Source organism: Ischnura elegans, chromosome 2, assembly GCF_921293095.1.
Source record: "Ischnura elegans chromosome 2, ioIscEleg1.1, whole genome shotgun sequence".
Lineage (NCBI taxonomy): Eukaryota > Metazoa > Arthropoda > Insecta > Odonata > Coenagrionidae > Ischnura > Ischnura elegans.
Window position 1 is genome coordinate 122,477,003 of NC_060247.1, and position 20,999 is coordinate 122,498,001.

Here is a 20,999-nt window from a genome sequence, read left to right on the forward strand (position 1 = left end):
AATTTGGCAAAGCCCATTGTTTATTGGATTCTCATTTGAGTGACTTTGTTTCCTCATAATCATGCGGAAACGCATTTGGTGTGGAAGATGTTTTCACCGAGTGTTCAACGGAAGAAAATTGTTTCCAAGTCTAACATTGTTTTTATATTAAAACAAATTCCTCTTAAATTGCACTTTTATTTATCTATACAGCTAAACATTTCTAATGTATCATGAAAACTGATTATGCTAGAGTTATAATCAAAGTAAGAAAATTCTATGAAAGGATGCGAATTTAGGCATAAATAAATGACTAATTTGCTTATTTTCCCGACCCACTACTATATGATTATTGATTTACTGAAAGGAGAGAAACTTGTGCAGTCTTGAAAATTTGAAGACATTATTCTTGCAATTAGCCAAAACTTAGTTATAAAAGGCATTGATACAGTTTCAAGGGTATAAAAGAGGTAGATTTACTTTATCATAATAATGTAAAGAGAGGGAAGTGTAATGAGACCGGGATATTTGATGCACAAGTGCGTTCAGCACATGAAAAAAATATGCGCTCTCCTTCAGAAAATGCATGAGAAGGTGTGAATTGTAGCTATTTATAGCAAGAAATGCCTATAAGGTGTTGTAGAAGAGAGGCGTGATGTGAATAAGGATAAATAACGAGGAACAGCATGTACAGAAAAAATTTCTACCTGTTATTTTGGTGGGTCTTGGTCGTCTATGGTAAATGGGTGTTTAAAGTTGCATTCGTCCAAATTAATTGATTTTTGAGTGTAATATACACCATCAAAAATAATTCACCATCAGAAAAAATTGAGCAGGTTCAGCAAAAAAAACTGGCATTTTAGCCTTCAGAGTAGTGTATATTATACTCCCATAAAAAAGTGGTTTTTTTTCTATCTAGTGTTAAGCAAAAGAAATGCAAATATACTCAGGAAATGCAATAGATAGGTATGTGTACTTGTAACTTAAATAGTTATTTACATAATTTACAGGCTTTAGAACATATCTTGGAACAACAGAAAAATTTTAATTAAAAAATTGTGAAAAATGATATTCACCTTCATTACAGCATAAGTAATTTTACATATAATTTTCAACAAATAAGTATTATATACAATTACTCATCCAAGTATGAACAATCTGGACTGCATGAGCCTCCATACTCGATCACTCAGTAACATTAATTTCAATGGTGTATCCAATACCTATGGTTACTTTTGATTCACTGAAAAAATTAACATAAAAGCTACAAAATCCAGGAACATTTAAGCCATTGAAGTGGCAGTTATTCTTAGAAATCATATCTGTTCATTGTAGGTGTTCAAATTTATGAAATACAAAATGTCACAGCTATTATCAAATGAGATTTTTTATATGCTCATGGGCATATCCCATGAACATCAGCTATTCATAAAAACAGTAAAATTTACTCCTAAAAGATGATTTTAAACAAAAAGGTCAACAAAAACTTGATATCATTTTAATAAATCATTCATCCTTGGTAGTTATCCCATTATAGGTACTTTTATATTTATAAAACACAAGGAACTGTCACAGTATGTAACTCTTTAAAAAAATTCCTTGCAATTTCAGGGTTCAATCCCATGAATACTGGCTATTCATAAAAATAGCAAAAGGTCCTTCCGTATCACATCTTTAAACAAACATTGGTATGCAAAAATTTCAAGAACCTACAATTTCACTCTGAAGCACTGAAGTTTCAATTACAAATACATCTTATGGAGGAAACCTCAACTGTGAATGGTCACTAGAAAAGAGTCAGCACCCATAAGTGCTAAGTGAAGGCCACTTGAGATTCATATAAATACCTCAGGCATCCCACAAGCCAATCACCAATGAAAACTTCTGTAATCTTTTCTGTTGCTAATGCTCATACTTTTGAACATCCTGTTAATGAATCAACATTTCTAACACAGTTTGACCATCCACTACAACATATTTATACCAACCACAGAAGATACTTTCTAACTGCATTAATACTACATCATTAACAATCTTTGGAAGTTCAACATAACGTAACTCAGCAGTGTGGAATAGAAATAATCTCCAATCAATACCATGAATCACTATGAAAGCCTATAAACTTACCCAGACAGAAATCTCTAATAACAAAAAATAATCATTGCCAGAGGATACCAGTACAAATCCATTATGTACTTTCCAAAACCTAAGGGAATTAATGTACATTTAACAGAAGATGGCATCTAAGCCTAAATACCATTTGTAAATGGTCAAAGAGGAATACAAAAGAAGTAATACTTATACCTTTCTGTATTACTAAATCCAATCCACTGACTGTGGTTTCCTATGTTGCATGTACAAAAGTCATTCTTTTGCTGAGCTATGACTAGATCGGTAAAAGAAATCATGAAGACAGAGCCTGAGATGTCAAGAGCAAATCTTGGGGGCTAGATCATATATCCTAGCTCACTTTCATATTTTGTAAGAATGTATAAGACTTCAACAACTTTATAGATAACTATTTCCAACAAACAGTCTTAAAACCATTTGGTACGTAAACAGCACCATTGTTATATTTGGCGGACAGCAAGCCAAGTAAACTTGGACACCTGTGAAAACAAGAAAACTGGGATAAATACTTGATATAAGTATGGGTGAAATTATTTCTCAAAGTTAATGGTGTTTATATGCTAATGGTAAGCAATTACAGGAAAAAAATCACCCTGAATTGAACCTCATTTTCAAAACATGAAAAAAAATTAAATCTGGCACATATAATTTCCTTCAAGGTTAGGCATTATTTTTTACACAGAAAAGAACTAAAAATCCAATCGTCACAGAGGGGTTTGGGGAGGGGATGGTAGTGTCTCACTGCTAGGCTAAAAGCCATCAAGTGAGCCCACCAGGTTGCAGACGCTTGCTTGTCAAATGTGTAAGCAGTCATAGAAAAAAGCCTTTTAAGGGTATATTGGTCAATCCTTGGGTAAGCTAGGCCATTAAAATGATGCTGAAACCTGTGAAAAGGCCGTGACCGGGCAAGGGGAGGCCACCAAAATTTATGATTCCAAACATCCAGAGGAGAGCGCAGCAGCTCTTCTTCACATGAGTGAAGGTGGAGACTATAGTGGTCAGTACAGCGACACACATTTCACTGCCGGGATGGTAACATTTCCTGTAATGGCTGTATTACTGTAAAGTGGAAGACTATGAGAAACCACCACATCATTATCTCTATAGTCGCAGCAATTCTACCAATTATATAATAAAAGAAAGGATGGCATTCTATCAAGTAAAATATTCCACAGGAAAACTAGTCTCAAATTCAAGTCTCTGGATAGCCGAGAGGATGTATTGGTGTAAGTAGATTAGAGTTTAAGGATAGGAACATGGAATGAGACATCACTTTGAACCTGTGGAAAATTGGAGAACCTGAAGGTAATAATGAGAAGAGTGAACGTGGATTTAATTATTGAAATGAAGTGGCTGGAAGAGAGGCACTTTAGGAGTAGAAGCTACATAATTAAATACACTCCATCAGTCAATGGTGAGGCTGGAGTCAGGATACTGCTCAGAAAGAGGGCCCAAATGTATGTGAAAAAAGGTTTCTGCAATGTAATAAAAGGATAATCATGGTTAAGATAGACACTAAACCAGTAGATGATGTAAGGTACAGGTTCAAAAGGGAAGATGTGCAGAACAACCTCTCACTTGGAGCAGTAGGAGAGTGAGGAACCACTTCATGGTGCAGAAAGCAAGATGAAACGCCATCAAGAGCAAGAACAGATATCTAATGATTAGAAATGAGGACATAATGAAAAGATGGCGGAGGTGCCTAGAAGAGATATCCAGTAGAAATAATCTTACACCAAAAATAATTGAAATGAGTTCAGTCAAAAAGGACGATATGGGAGCTTTAATGTTAAAATTCAAATTTTGATGCCACAATAAAGGATCTACAGATGAATATAGCACCCGGAATGGATGATGTAACAGTAGAGCTTATTAAAATGTAGGGGAAAAAAAAACATTAACCCAGCTCTACAAGACCATCTGTAATATGAATGCAACAGGAAATATACAAAAGGACTTCAAGAATAATATCATAATTCCAACCAAGAAAAGAGCAGAGAAATAAAATAATTTCCAGACCTACGTAAAGGGTGTGACACAAAAACATAAAAGTGAATAGGGCATAGCTGGTAGTGGCCGTAGCAATCTGAAAATTTGCAAAAATAGTTTTACTTAGCTATGGCATTAATTAGGGTGCAGCATGCAAAATTTGAGCATTTTCTTTTTTTTTTGACCGCCATAATGTGATAACTGATTCACATCATAATAACACGACCTATAACTTGAAACGTTCACTTTTGATTCACAAATAAAATTAACACACAAATCATTCACAAAATTGCCCTTGATGAGCAATCACAAAGAAAAATTGGGAGCAACAATACGTACTATTACTTCACAAATCAAATTAACACAAATTTTTTAACATTAAAATGCAACACTAACCATAAGGGGCACTTGATTAACATTTTTTGTCTCACACAAAGTGTTAGCTTTAAAATAAGGCGTACATAATGGCTCTACAACAATTGGTGGAGAAATAAAAGAAATAGGGTAGTTACCTCCGTCAAAGAAAACGAAAGGCATTGATTGCGATTTGCCACCCACCATTAGTGTATTCATAATATACAAATTATTTGCTTTTAGAAATACCAGTTTAGATGAATGTTAATGGTCAATTTCAACCTCATTTGAAAAAGGCCAGATTGGCGCCCATGCAATGCCACTCCATGTGACGTCACAGGGACCTAGAGATGCTATAAGAGTAGTCAGGAGTTTTACATCATCTGAGATTACCAATGCATGCATGTGGCACAGAGCTCAGGGAAGCATCTCTTAATAATCAATTATTAACATTGCCTATGGTCGGAAAGTTTCCTTCGTTTGATAGGGTTTTAATGATCCTTATTTAAGCCAAGTGCTACCTGCTAGCAGCCTGCATCGTAGCGGCACTCAAGGCCTTGCACTAAGGCAGCCTCACACAGCAGAAGGTGGAACCAGAATGACGTCACACAGGCTTTTCTCAGCATTCCTACATAGCCTCAGTTTTCGTGTGCTTGAAAATTTTCACTTTTCATTTTATCGCGAAAAATATATATGATCATTTAAAAATCTAAAAGTGTGAAATACGTAAGCTTCATTCCTGTGGAATCATGGTGACCCACTCATTACCGATCGTAAATTGGCTGCATGATAAGTCCTCCTTTGACGAATATTCGACTTTCCTAGATACAAACATTCGAAAAATTCAAATGTACCTGAAATTTCAAATTTGGCCCTTATGGAGATGGTCGATGTGACGCAGTGAGGCATAGAGGAACTCACACTTTGGGCACAGTCTGAACAGAGAATCAATTTATCCGTTGTGAAGTCGGGAACTGTTCAGTGTTTCGCCAATTCTTCCTTCCCACGGACAGCGAATTATTTTCCGCTCCAGCCGCTGAGCAGATTACAAGCTGCGGAATATGTGGCATGCCGACATGGATGTCAAAGGGAAGAAAGCTTATGGGCTGGAGGTGGTTAATGCAGCAACAACAAACGCCTTGTTTTAGTTAATTACATTGTCACCAACATTAATTCTCAATGGATCCAGGAGCTCTTGGAAAGCTGTGATTTTTCATTGTCAATGAGTGTTATATCTCAAACTGTATAATTCATGGTTATATTTAGGTTGAATTACATATAATTGGGAATTCCACTGACAATGGATGATTATGCGATAAAAAAATATCCTCAACACTGAAAATTGCAGTGAAAGCAGTTCTTTTATTACCTGTGCATCATTCATAAAATTCCAATTTGAAAATTGCATTGTAATCTTGTACTCCAAATGACCTCTCACCATGTTAGCTGAGCGTAACGTCACAGTCCAGTAAAAAATACGTTTATGTGGAGCTAGAAGGCTATTTGTCCCAGTTTGGAAAAACCTATGTCTCTCTCAGCACATTTTTCTTAGTATAGTTTTTTTCCATACCAATACATGCAAATTTCATCATCAGTCATGTGACAATTTTATACTGAATAATTGACAGGTTTAAAGAATGTATGCATACCAGAGGATGCAGCACAGTCATAATAGCAAGTATTACTTTCTCATCCTCCACATGTTTGGTTATACCACAGTAGTATAAGATTTTGTTCTCACTTTACGTTATGAATCCGAATTGCCGTTAATGTTTGTAATATTGCCATGGAGCAAGTCTGCTGACTGCCATTCTGACGTCACAGGCCGTTCTTGCTGCACCAAAGAATTTTGTAATTTTCGCAAACTTTGAACCTCTCCAGCAACAAGAATATTGTGAATTACAAAGTCATATTTTACATACGTTAAAGACTTTAACTTACCTATAAATAGACATTGGAAAATTTCTATTTTAATTTTATGAGAGTGTTATGTGCAACTGTGTCCAATCATTTCATGGTATTTATGATCGCATTTATGATAAACACATTTTCAGCAAGTTCTAGGAATAATTCATGGTATTTGTTATCTTTAGGCACAAGCATAAGAATAAATTATAGAAAAGGCTCTACCTACCCCCAACAGACAGCAAAATGGCATTTACAACAGAAGGATAGACACTTCCCAGTGTTAATTCAGGATCTTCTCATTGTCAACATGGTGTTTATTTCCCAAATTATTCTTCTTAGATGGTCAATTATTTCTTTAAGGTGCCTATTCTTCAATATGACTTGCTGTAATATACAAAAATATCAAATCACCACCACGTAAGATTTAATTTTATCTGAGACAATAATGAACCAAAATTTGAGTGATAAAAAAATAATAACCACAAATGTAGATACAATACATAGAACTTTGAAAAACACAGGATTAACAAAACACACCATCCATGTAAATCTTAAAAATTATTGAGACTTCACATTACACCTACAACTTTCTGACATAGGGCCCATTGGTGAACAATAACATCAAACCAATATGTACCTATAAGATTAAAAAAGTCACGTATAATTCCCATATTTATCTGAATCTAGTCCCCCCTTTTTTTTCAAAAATGCCCTTGGTAAAAGTAAACGGGAGACTACATTCAAACGCATTTTTTAATTTTTTCCCAAAACTGAAGCCTCAAAATTTTCGGAGAATTACAGTACTTACACAATGGCCAAAAATATGACAAACATTCTAATAAAAGTTATAATGACAAATAATTTACATAGGCTAATAATAAAATTATATAATCCATAAATTCAGCCTGTTTGTTAGGACAACGGTTTGGCGAGTGATAATGCTTGGTCTACAATGGACCATAAGCCATAATGGATCCAAAATGCTATTCCATAATGGGCACAAGTCATAAGAAAGATGGTGAAGTTCATCCTTCTGGCAAACCTAGAGCCAACCAGAGCACATTGAGCATGATTCCTCTCTGTGCAACAGTGGCGCAGCGAGGGGGGGGGTTTGGGGGATAAAACCCCCCCAAGAGCTCACAGAAATTTTTAAGTTAAATTTATTTTACTTAATTGGATTAATATTGCTAATAGAATAGTGTGAGGATTAATAAAATATCCCCCAGAAGGCCATAAAAATCACCATTTTGATCCATTTATCTTAATTTTTTCCAGCGGAGGGCCTCCGCACCTCCCGCTTATCCGGGTGGGTATGCAATACCCCAAGCCCCTCAGTATTACTTTCGCCTGAAACCCCCCACCCCCCTTAATTCCTAGCTGTGCCCCTGCTGTGCAATACTATGTATCTCTCCAAAATGAGAGAGGCTGGTAAGTCATTCCATTAAACACGTCAATACATAAATCCAAGAAATGAAAACTAGGGGAAAGACATGTCATTTATAGCGTAAATAAATATCAGAATGAATACTACCTAAAGGCTCTTCAGCGCAAAATATAACCTTTACAACAACAAATTTAGTAGCTTGATGTTAAATATCACCTCAAATTAAGAAAAAATATGCATCACCATTCCGAAAGGGTAACACTAACAATGCTTTCGCTTAACTCTTCTTGGGATTCCCACCAGGTTAATTTATCCATAACGGCCAACATTTCAAGGTCCGACTGGGAGCTTAGACATCTAACCCGGTGGGGATTCCAAGAGGAGTTTACCCACATTATTCGCCAGGAAAGCATCAAACCATATTTCACCAACGATACTTGTTTCACGTCAACTGATGTAGGTAGTTAAAATCATTGAAAAACTCTGTGCAGGGTGATATACAGCATGAAAGAAGTGCATTGAGAGTCTTGAAGAATACATTTTGATAAAATAGGTCAGCAAACTTCAGAATCATGTGAAAATGTGACGAAAACACAAGTCTCGAGTGCAAGACATAACACTGGACCTCAACTGTTTCCATCTGCACCTTCATTTTGAATTTTTGTCAAACAGCTAATGTCTCCCAATGGAGATAAACAATTTCTTAGAGCTCACAGCTTCCATGTTGGGCTCCATTGTACACCAAGCATAAGTCAATTCTATCCTACTTTTTGAGAGAGAAGCATGAATTTTTTCAGGGTATTAAAAAAAATAATTTTACGACAATTTTCCAAAATAATATACTTAAACTTAAAAAAATAAAGACATTATTATGTATGTATTTAACCTATTACAATGTGATTACACAAGTAACTGCCTTCACCGTGACAAAAATTTATTACTCACCTCCATCACTTCTTTGTTTTCTTCACACACAAGTCGATAAGATTCAGAAGTCTTTTTCTCATCAGACTTCATATCCCATTCTTCTTTCAAAGGTATTAAGCTCTGAATGAAAAAGATTAGAAAAAATTCATATGGTATTATCATATAACTTAAGTCAAAATTGAAGAATTTGAAGTTGAAAGACAATTTAAGTTAACAAAAGACAAAAGAAGTTAACAATTTTATACAGAATATAGAACTGCCCAATCCCTCCATTAACCCTCTAAGTGCCATGAGCTAATATTTCAGCTCAAACATAAGAAACCTGATTTAATATCATAGCGAGATAATACATTTTCTTTTGACCTTTACCCAATATATTAGAATGTTACAAGCAACAAATAATTCTTTTTTCATAAATTAACAAAACATTACATTGGTAACTTAAATAGGAATTTCATATCGTGCAAGTGCAACAAAATTCTTAAATTTACGTTTGCACTTCACTAGTACCACCAATTTACGGTATCACCAAGAAGATTATGCACAGCTTTGATATCGACATATGTAATTCTAATTTACAGAGAGAAAAATATTTCATGCACTAAAACGGCTTACTGAACAAAAGAAAAAAGAAAACTGCAAGTATTATACTTTGAATAATTAAACTATTAGAAAGCCAGAGTATACACAAGTAATTACGTGAAAGATTAATCAGATGTGTATAATAAACTTACCTAACATAACACTAAAAGGTAAAAGTGAAACATAAGCCCTAACATTACAAATGATATCATTACACAAAATATGATTTAGGCATATCAACAAATATGTACTACATTAAACAAAAGAATGATATTTGAATGATCAGTTTAGATAAGCTTTTTTTTCCATAGAGAGCATTAATTCCAATGCAAACAATAATTTAAATAACTATACATACATGGATTTAAATTTACCATAGAACCTTAACATAGCAACAGCTCTTAGAAAACTGAGATATCACTGCCTGTAGTGAATTGTCATTATCACCCAAGGCAGTGAAATAATCACAAAATATCACTCCAGCACTTTACTATGGGTGTTATTGCTTACAGGCAAAAATAACCATGGCGATAGCAATCAAAACTCATATTTTCAAACAATTACCGTATTTGCACGAATCTAAGACGAGGTTTTTTTCCCTCACAACTCCTGCAGAAAAGAGGGTTCGTCTTACAATCGGATGCAAAATTCTCGACGTCGATCGGGTTGCATAATTTACGTCGGAAAAATTATGGATTATGGAGTTTGCCACCTCATAGCTATACAACGAAAAACTAACGTCAAAAATAGCTGAACAGTAATTTAGCTTATTTAATTTTGCGTTTAAGTAAAAAAGCAAATACCATTTTTTGGCAGCAGGCAAAGATTCGGTGCGCGCCGATCAGTCGCCGGGTGCACTACTGCCGCGTCCGCGAGATCGCCTGCTTTACCCTGGGTTCGGCACAGTTCAAGTTAAAGCTTGACCAACTCACAAAATGTTTGCGTGATTGGTTACAATTTACCTTAATTGTAACGTTAAAGCCTCAATACCGTCGCGGAATAAACTGCTACAAAGTCGTTGCATTTTTCACAGACCAACAGTAAGAAGGCAACATGAACTGCATCTGTTTAGAGAGATCGATTCAGTAGTGATCCCGTGTCTTTCTGAGTATTACGATGGCAGAGAAAAGAAGTCATTACACTGCCGCTTTCAAAAGAAAAGTTATATTATTTGCAGAGAAAAATTCCAATTCTGCAGCTGGAAGAGTATTTGGTGTTTCGGAATGTAATGTTAGACGCTGGAGACATGATTCGATTAAGATTTTCTCGTGTGCAGCAACAAGGAGAGCATTTTCTGGACCTCAAAAAGGAAGGTGCGAAGAATTGGAAACAAAACTCAGTGACTTTGTAATATCCCAGCGGGCTAAAGGACTACCAGTTTCTAGCGAAATTATTCAAGTGAAAGCAAAAGAATTAGCTCGGACTATGGGAATTCTGCGGACTGAATTTGGAGCTAGTCGATCTTGGGTGCAAAAGTTCATGGCTCGGAAAGGATTTTCTCTTCGTCGGCGAAGTTCGATTTGCCAAAAACTTCCTCCAAATTTTGAAGAGAAGCTGGTTGAATTCCAGCGTTTTTTGATACGAAAGCGACAAGAAAAAGAATATCTTCTTGGCCAAATAGGCAATGCTGACCAGACGCCCGTTTATTTTGATATGCCCTGTGCATATACGGTGACAAAAAAAGGGGATAAGGAAGTGAAGATACTTTCTGCCGGTGCTGAAAAACAAAGACTGACAGTTATGCTATGCTGTACTGCTGATGGATTTAAACTGCCGCCATATATTGTTCTTAAGCGTAAGAATGTGCCCAAGGGTGAGAAGTTTCCTTCAGGATTGATGGTGAGAGCAAATGAGAAAGGGTGGATGACGAGTGAAATGGTTGTTGAATGGATGAAATTGGTATGGTTCCGACGGCCGGGACACCTCCTCAAATTAAAGTCTCTACTTGTTTTGGATTCTTATCGAGGGCACATTACTCCGGCTGTGAAGGATGCAATGAAAGAAGCAGATAGTGACTTGGCCGTGATTCCAGGAGGTATGACATCCCAGCTGCAGCCTTTGGACGTTTGCGTTAATAAGCTTTTTAAAGATCAATTGAAAAGGTTTTACACAGACTGGTTGGCATCTGAAGAATGGGAGCTGATGCCATCTGGACGCGTAAAGAGGGCTAGTGTATCTCAGTTGGTGCATTGGATTTTAGCTGCATGGAAAGGAGTGAAAGAGGAAATAATTATTAAAGCATTTAAGTAGTGATGGGTCGAATAGCAGATTTCTCGAATTCGAATATCGAATTCGAATATTAAATCATTGCTCGAATATTCGAATACCTCGAATTTCGAATACCTCGAATACTAAATGATGAATGCTGGAATGTTTGACTCGGTTGCCTATGCAGCAGGCAACACAAGATTTTGGGGAGTAATTTTGATTTCCTTTAAATGATTCGAACAGGAATTTAGCTGATTAATGAATATTTTAATTTTATGGAAACAATAGGGAAGTGCACTAATTTTTTTTTATTGCTGAATTTGAAAGTTTAGCCTAAAAAAGAAACATTAGTATAGTCACTTTTATTTACTGCATCTGGGGTATGCACTTTAAAACGTTTTGAAAGTCGGAAAATTTCATGTTGCGCTGAAACACAGTGCCTCCATCTTGATTGAGATGTGACGTCACAAGGCAGTAGTCACCAGTGGAGTATCGCTGAATTCCGTCGCCTTCTTTAGCGCGGCGAGAGTTTCCGGGAATCGGTGGAGTTTGCTTCCTAAAAATGTCGTCTTGTACCGAAAACATGAATTCAAAATAGAATTATAAATGATTTTTTGTTCCAAATTTCATCTCGACGTCGAAACAAAAGCCTGGAGAAGATATTCATTCCCGTGCCTTAAGCACAAGCTATACGGAATAAATGGTTCAAGGCTGCTCCTGACTTTTACCTATCGATGATATTCTGTTTTGAAGATCATTTGAAGGTATTGTAAGATCAAATTGATATTTATATTATAATAATTTACTTAATAGGTACCTCAGTCACATAAGAAAGTGTGTTGAGTCAAAATATAGCATCTTCCGCGTAGACCTACGTAATTTATAAACTGAAAGTAGTTTGGTTAAAGAATTATGGCGCGACTGTTTTTTTACACGACCGGGCAAAATGCGTACTTTGCCCATGATATGTGCATATATGATAACAAACGATTTTTGTTAAAGTTAATCTTTATTTGTTGAAATTAGTACATTTATAGGTGATCCAGATATAAAGGTACACGGCAGGTCGCGCGGCGTAATTTGTACTCCACTGGTGACGGGTTCATCTTGCTGATCCAAAAAATTAGCTACAATACCTCGAACTTTGAAAACTCGCAATATAGGCAGTCAAAGTACATTGTAAGAATACACGAGACCATTATAGCCCAGAATGTACGTACAATGTCGAAATCCTTGGTTTACAAAGATTGACGTATTTTATACGCCAGCGCGCCCGGTCCAGGGTTATCAACTTTTATTTCATCCTATTTGTTAGTTGAAATTATATTTCAGAATGGTTCTTTTAGCACTGCTACTGAGGTAAACTGGTAGGTACTGAGTACAAGGTACTGAGGTATGTACTGAGTAAGTAAACTCCCTTTGGAGTAATGTGAATTACAAGTGTTCGAGATATATGGCATTTTATATTCGCTTTGTGTTCTTATTAATTATGCCTGTACGCATATTGTTGCTTGCCGCGAGCCTTTAATGGTATGTGCTCTTGCAAGAGTGGTTTTCATTTTTAATGTGGAAGTTGGTCAGTATAAGCAAAGAAAAAATTAACATTTTAGCGCACACCAACCCTTGTAGTCATCGTATCTCTGCGTTTGTAATGACACTGCTAAAATACCTAAACGCCATAATGATGATAAAAAAAATTGTCTCATGTCAATGATTGCTGCAATTATAATTAATGATAAACTTGATGCCGTATAATCACAATGAAGACAACAAAAAATAATGCCGTGACGCAGTCGTGAACCACGGTCCTTCGGGTGAGATTTAATGTTTCAAATGTGCACGCTACCACTACCCCAACCGACCCATTGAAAAATAGGGGACATTTTGAATTTATATATATAATTTGTAAAAAGTAACGCATGAAAATTAATTAATTACAGCCTAACTAACGCCCTAATTGAAAAAGATGCAGCAAGGTACGCGGTCTCCCCTTGTTAGCCTTAACGTCTCGCATTTCTATGGAGCGTTGAACCTGTCCTCCTTATTCAAAAATTCAGTAACCATAAATACATCAAAGTTTGGTATACCATTTATAAATCGTTGGAATTTTCCTTCTCCCAACCAAGATTATCTTTTCTTGAACCCATCCTGGACAGCGAACCATTGCAACAACCAGCCAGCTCGGAAATAAGGCTAACATCCCATGATTCTAGTTGCGAAGGGCGAACGTTCCGGCCGGCGCGGCGTGAATACATACGCAACGAATAAGTCTTGCAGCAAACGTCTGAAACATAGGCGCCGACTCCATGGGGCCTGAGGGGGCTCGAGCCCCCTCAATAATTCTTTTGGGGGGGCGGAGCCCCCCCAATAATTCAAGAATTTAATTAAGTGATATTATCATGCAGTGGCGCCGACTCCATGGAGCCTGAAGGGGCCCGAGCCCCCTCAAAAATTCGTTATTGGTGTGAGGAAATAATGTGTCAGGCTTGTAGATTTTCCCCGGAGTGTTCAGATATCGAGATTCGAGTTATCAGTGTTCTAATGTTGATCATATGACTCTTCAAAAATGCTTAAAAAACTTAAAACTCACTACTTATAAAATTTCCCAGGGCAAGATCCCCGGTTAGAGCCCCCCCAATATTTTTTGTAAGTCGGCGCGCCTGGTCTGAAATAGGTTTATTAGTTTGACTCGGTTCTTACAAAAAACGTTTTGGCATGATAAACGGCATTGTGTCAAAATATACCCAGCGAAAAATAAATGCCATCATGCATTTATTAAAGATTCAATGTGCTATTCGTACTACTCTTTCCAAACTTGAAGTTGACACGTAAATGAATATTAATATATTACGCAATGATGAAGTCGTTTACTCAAAAGAGAAGCAGCCACATATATATTCTGAAGATATTTTATGACAGCAAAAAACGGATACCCTCAAATTCTGTAATTTCTCTATGCAATAGACAATGCAATGTGGTATAACTAAACGGTGTAGAAGCTGCCTTCTGCTACTGCCTTGTGACGTCACGGCCAATATTCAACATGGACACCCGTTTTCGCGGCCTTTGAATTTTTCCATATTTCAGACAGTCATCTCGAATAAAGTATTCACTATTAGGATTTAAACTGTGGTTTTACGACATTATGTTATTCTGAACTCCAATTTAAAGAATGTGTTTGGTGCATTTGAAACACTAGTGCACTTCCCTATTGGGCATATCATTAATTCAACTAACATCGCTTTACCCCCACTTCTACTGCCAAGTGCTAGCTGACAATCTGAGGCATTTTGCAAAATACAAGCTCTATTCCACCGGATTTTCTTCATTTATTTTCAGTCCATCTTTGGGAGTTCTCACGAGATAAGAAGATGAATTGGAATTGCTATCAGGGAGAAACCAAATATTCTGAGAAAATATCCCATTGTCTGGGACTGTAACAATAAAGATTTATAGCACCACTCATTAATTGTAACTTGATATATGCTTTCGGAAAAAAATACCGCATCAACTTCCGAGAAGCTCTGCTGCTCATATCGAGTTTCGCCAGAATGCTAAGTCTCCGTCGTATTTTGACATTTATTTCTTTGCGTAAAATGCTTAAATAAACTCAGAAATACGTCGTGTTTGGTCTTAATCTTTTTGAAATTACGCGCACATTACTAATATTTCAATTCAATAAAGGTATAACATCAATTGACGAAAGTCACTCTTAGACACCTTTTGTGCTAATAGATGACTCATGCAGCGGTTGACCTCAACAGAAATGGGGAACTTCGAAGCTGGTAGGAAAAAAAAGGTCAGTGGGGGAGAAAAGTGAGGGCCCGAAACACGTTTCTATTGTTCTCGTGTAACTTGGTATTTTTTCGAAGCTAAGGTCTTCGTAATATGATCCCTGCGCGAGCTGTGACCTTTTTTTTATTTCGAAGAAGAGGAAAGCCTCAGAGGGGGGAGGGCTAGTGCTGAATGGAGAGGATACCGGATCTTGGGAAATGCGCTAATGTAAGTATCCCACGGTACTCACACAGCAGTCGACCTCCAGAAATGGGGAACTTCGAAGCAGGCAGCCAGAAAAAGGTCAGTGGGTGAGAAAAGGGGGGAGGGCGTGAAACACGTTTTTATTGTTCTCGTAACTCGATATTTTTTTCGAAGCAGGGGTCTTCGTAATGCGATCCCTGCGCGAGCTGGGACCTTTTGTTTGATTTCGGAGAAGAGGAAAGCGTCAGAGTGGATGAGGCGAGTGCTGAATGGAGGGGGATAGCGGATCGTGGGAAATGCCCTAAGGTTGCTATCCCACGGCACTGAGGTTCTCCTGGTGGGGGGAATCGGGGATTTTCGGATTTTTTCACCCGACCATTTTCGGTTCCCCTCGTCGAACTCTTTTCACCGCTAAAATCCACGAATTTGATGTAATTCGTCAACTTGCGTAAAACGGCGCTGCGAGCACTAAATGACTACTGTTCTCTACATTTTTCCGAGTCAACTACCAACGACGTGCGTGCGACAGTGTATGACGCGAAATTCAAAGTATTCGAGGTATTCGAGGCGGTACTTTTGGCATAACTATTCGAAACCTCGAATATCGAATACTTTCTAATATTCGAGGTATTCGAGTATTCGCGGATACTATTCGCACATCTCTACATTTAAGAAATGCGGTATTTCTAATCTAATGGATGGAAGTGAGGACGATGAACTTTGGCAAAGCAGTGATAAAGATTCAACTGAAAATGAATGTGATAGTGACAGTAATTAAAATGATTCTTCGTGAAATATTAAAAAAAAATATTTTTAGTAAATTAGGAACGTCACCAAGTGAAAGTATCTTTTTTCATCATTTCTGATGAAGGCGTAGCGTTACATGTAGAAAGAACTTGTTAATACAACTAGTAGCTATAAGCAATTAATATGTTGGCATTTCGTATTTTTCTGTTTACGTGCACATATGTTGATAACCTTAATCCTTAAGTATTTTATCATTCATGGATTTTGATGGGAGTACCGTAAGTTGGGGCGAGTTCGGACATGCGGGGCGAGTTCGGACGATCGCGCCGGCCCATACTTACATTGTGTTTTCTTCCGAAAGTCACATTGTTATACAGTGAAATTATGTCTCCCAGACGGAAAATGATACAATGTAGCGTATTGCGTATAAATGCAGCGGATCTGATGCTCCTCGCCGTAGTCAAACCGATTAGTTTGCGGCGCAACAGTTTGGTGGAACTTCTTATCGCCGAAAAGAAACTACTTTGCTGTTTGGTAAGTGCTTCCGATTTTCATGAGATTAATTACCTTTTGAAGCTGCATAGCTTCACATAACATACAACAAATTTCATTTAAATATCATGAATATTGTATTTACTAGAACGCATTATTCAATTTCATGCAGCTCGCGGGCGAAATGGTGAGAAACTACGTAAGGGTGATTGGAGGCCGGCGCTTCCGCGTGCAAGATGAGCGGCAACTTGAAAAGGCAATTGAGGCCGTAAAATGTGGACGCATGATGCTACGCACTGCGTGCAAAGAATTTGGAGTCCCAAAGTCAACAGTCCACGATAGACTCAAAGGAAATCACCCGAAAAAGTCTGGGGGACAAACGGTGCTATCAACCGAAGAAGAGGACCAGCTAACCAAAGGGATTCTGAAATACGCAGAGTGGGGGATTCCTTTACGTCCCATTGACCTCCAGTTAGTGGTAAAGGATTATTTAAATAGGGTGGGACGGAAAGAAAAAAAGTTTAAAGATAACTGTCCGGGAATGGAATGGGTGCGGGGTTTCATGGCGAGACGGAGAGAACTTACAGTGCGACTCGGTGAAAACATTTGAAGGGTCCGTGCATCAGTGACTAGAGAAGTGCTTCTAAATTATTTTAAAAATTTGGAAGTGGTTTTGGATGGTGTTCCTCCAGAAAACATCGTTAATTACGACGAAACGAATTTTAGTGACGATCCTGGAAAATCTCGCGTGATTGTTAGGAGGGGAGAGAAACACCCATCAGTCATCAAGGACACTAGCAAAACAAGTGTTTCTGTGATGATCGCAGCATCAGCAAGCGGAGAATTGCTTCCACCGTACACAGTGTACAAAGCTGTACACTTATATCCAACTTGGGTAGAAGGTGGAATTGAAGGATCAAGGTTTAACCGAAATAGCAGCGGATGGTTTGACATTGCATCCTTCGAAGACTGGTTCACTACAACGTGCGTGCCATTTTTCAAAAATAGGCTGGGGCCAAAAGTTTTGATAGGAGACAATCTTTCCAGTCACCTCTCCTTAGAGGTAATTAGGCTGTGCGAAGTGATGGGAATAAATTTTGTAATGCTCCCTCCTAATGCGACCCATTTATGCCAGCCTCTCGACCTTGCTTTTTTTAGGCCACTTAAAATCGCATGGCGCAAATGTCTTGATGGGTGGAAGCGTAAAAATCATGGAGTTCTTCCTAAAAGTGAGTTTCCGAGATTATTGAAATCTGCCTTCGACTCAATTGGACCTTCCCTGTCTGGCAACGTTCGTGCTGGATTTAGAGCTGCAGGAATTTTCCCATTCGACAAAAGTCGAGTAATAAACAAAGTTCCTTCTTTGAATCCGGAGGAAAATTCGGTCAATTCCGCCGGAGGCATCGCATGGTCAGATGCATTTTTGCAATGGCTTGCATCATCTCGTGTAGAATTAAATGTAGAAAAAAAATCAAGGGGGAAAAGGCTTCATGTTCAGCCGGAGAAAAGTGTTAGCGCTGAGTGCATGAAAGGTTCATTAGTTGAAGAAATGGAAGAAGTTTCACAGGGGGGGGGGAATTCATCTGCAGGTGCTTCTTTTTCTTTGGCCTCGGAAAATAATAATATATCTAAGGAAAGTCATTTTGAAATTCCCGGCTCTATTCCTAAAAATTCATTCCTCTTGATTAAGTTTGAGACGGATAAGCGTGACAGGTTTTTTGTGGGAAAAGTTGTAGAAGTCTGTTCCAATGAACGAATCAGAGTGCACTTCCTTCGGAAAAAAACCACAGTGAAGGAGACATATTTCTGTTTCCCCGACGTTGAGGATGAGTCTATAGTTTGCAGAGCGCAAATTGTTCGTCAGCTGGCTGCGCCGAGGGACTTGCAAAGGGGCCGCTTCGTTTTTAGTGGGTTAACTGACATTGATGCTGTTGAATAATTCTTGCACTCATAAATGTTATTATAAAGATGTTCTATGTTTTATTTTTACATTTGAACTAGTGTCAAAGTTCCTAAAGTGTCCAATTCCTAAAGTGTCAAAGTTGCGTCATTGCTAAAAGATCGAGCTCTTTTGTTAGACTTGTGATAATAAATGAAGAGATTATTTTATTGTTTGTTTTAAATTGCATCAATAAAAATGTGACGTCAAGCTGATTTATTTTGTAATATATCATTTTTAAGCATTCCCGTTTTCATCAACATCTCTTTCCAAACCTGCGAAATCTTACGCCCCTGCCGGCCTAATTTAGACGTTAAATTAGTAATAATTTTACCACTAAGCAAATTTTTTGGATGCATTTATAAATTATGTATTCCATTTTACCATTTTATGACTAGAATTAAAATCTAAAAATAGGAGTAACTAGGTAACAACCACCTATGCAGCGCTTGTAACATTTTTCGATCTCTATATTTTTCCGATGGAAACAAGAAACTAAAAGTTATATGTTTTAAGTCTTGTAACAAAAGGAAAATATTAATTCATTGTTATTATTGATATAAGAACACGTTTTAATGAATAAATGATCTCCTATTGTCACAAAAAAATATTACTATGAATGAAAACGTCATTATCTTGCACGTGTCCGAACTCGCCCCACTCTGTGAGGCGTGTTTGAATAAAGTTATTGAATATTTTTCGTAGGTAAAAATAAAGCTACATCAATTTATTTTTAACATGAAGTTTTCAAAGGTTAATATATTATTAATTTCGATTTTCACGACTTTCGGTAAATATTTCGATGCAGGAATAATGATTATTTATAAAAAAGTGTCCGAACTCGCCCCAACTTACGGTATTCGTTTATGGCCACTTTGGAATAAAACAACAAGAAATACCTTGGACTTCTTGTATTAATCGCCCAATTACAACGCGGGTAGTGAATATGACTGTCCGGTCTGCAGCTCTCTCTCACGATGACCATGGTGTCAGGGTGTGTATAATATTTCGCTGACTACTGAATTTCATATCCTCTTCAAGCTCTCAGCTGCATCTTGGTGGTAACAAGGTCATAAGCATGACTTTCGGGTTAAAGTAGGGTATTTCGCCGAGCGCGTCAAGCAATCTCGCATCGCCATCGCGTCAAGGAATCTTGCGTCGCCATCGCGATGCATCGCGGCAAGCACAATGTATAGGTGATGGACTCTCGTGGCAGTGCTCGCAACTGTGGGAAACAGGAACAGCTTTCCGCTACGTCTATCATTAATATTATTTCATCTATATTTTGGTGCCGAGATCGATAAAATAACATAGAAGTATAATAAATTTATTGGAGTTGCAACCTCAAAACTCTCGTCGCGGATTATCAAAGCAAACAGCAATAAGAAGATAAACAATATATGATGAACGTAAAACACAAAAACAACATTAAAAATAAATAAAAAATGCAAATAGAATAAATTTATAGGCACCAGTAATCGTCTAACAAATTATTTTTCAAAATAATTATTTTTCCCTAGTGGAGTTCCAAAAAAGGGGGGGTCGTCTTAGAATCGTGTTCGTCTTAGATTCGTGCAAATACGGTAAGTCACTAATGATCGTATATGCTTTCAATTTAACATGACCTTCCATGATGGTATGTTGCACATCATATGCTGGTGCAATAAATGAAGTCGAATATTAATAGTCCTGGCATCAGAGACACAAACTGAACTGCAAATTTATATGCTGATATGACCCCAATTTCAAGAATACTGCAAATATCCATGCCTAATTGAACTGTCAAAGGAACTTACCTCTATATGAGTGTACTCCATGCCCTGGCAGTTTTCATTGCATTTCTCATATATTAACCTGAGCCTTTTAAAATGAAGTCTAATTGTTTTTAGCTGTTCATGAATTTTTGCTCTTTTCTCATTGGCTGCATTTGTTCCCTGCGCAGTTCCATTTGGGGGCTTAACAAGAGACAAAAATAAGTGTGTTAGAAAAATGACAATAAGAAAACTGATTGCATCACATTGATATGCAACAAGAGTTCTTCTTCATTACGTAAGCTCAAGTTTTGCTCACCTTTAAAGTAATTTTACCATCAATACGTATTTGGTACTGATACAATGGCAAGACCAAAATTTACGGAGGATATTTAAAATTTCCTTTACGGTAGAATATTTTTAAAAAATTGTACACAAAGTTGATGATATTTAAAATGAATAAAACATGCAAAATGGTGTAACTATTAGATATTGGTATCATTAAAAATCAATAAACAAGTTTTCCATCCTAAATAGTTGAGTTTTCTTTAAAGACTTTCCACCACAAAGGTTCCCTGTTATACATCAAACTACAGAACAATATCAAAATGAATACAAGAAGTCCAATTCA

General features: G+C 37.2%; 1 protein-coding gene across 3 annotated transcripts in view; it reads right to left on the minus strand.

The window, feature by feature from the left end:
* Positions 1-1,004: 1,004 nt before the first annotated feature.
* The window catches only part of LOC124154550 (mediator of RNA polymerase II transcription subunit 30-like), a 34,750-nt gene continuing 14,755 nt past the window's right edge, over positions 1,005-20,999 (minus strand). For all 3 annotated transcript variants that reach the window (XM_046528359.1, XM_046528360.1, XM_046528358.1), the window contains exons 5-8: positions 20,414-20,572; positions 8,690-8,791; positions 6,587-6,744; positions 1,005-2,588 (exon numbers count right to left, since the gene is read on the minus strand). In XM_046528359.1, coding sequence (XP_046384315.1) covers positions 6,646-6,744; positions 8,690-8,791; positions 20,414-20,572 — 360 coding nt within the window. In that variant the 3' untranslated portion in view covers positions 1,005-2,588; positions 6,587-6,645. The remainder of the gene's footprint in view (positions 2,589-6,586; positions 6,745-8,689; positions 8,792-20,413; positions 20,573-20,999) is intronic.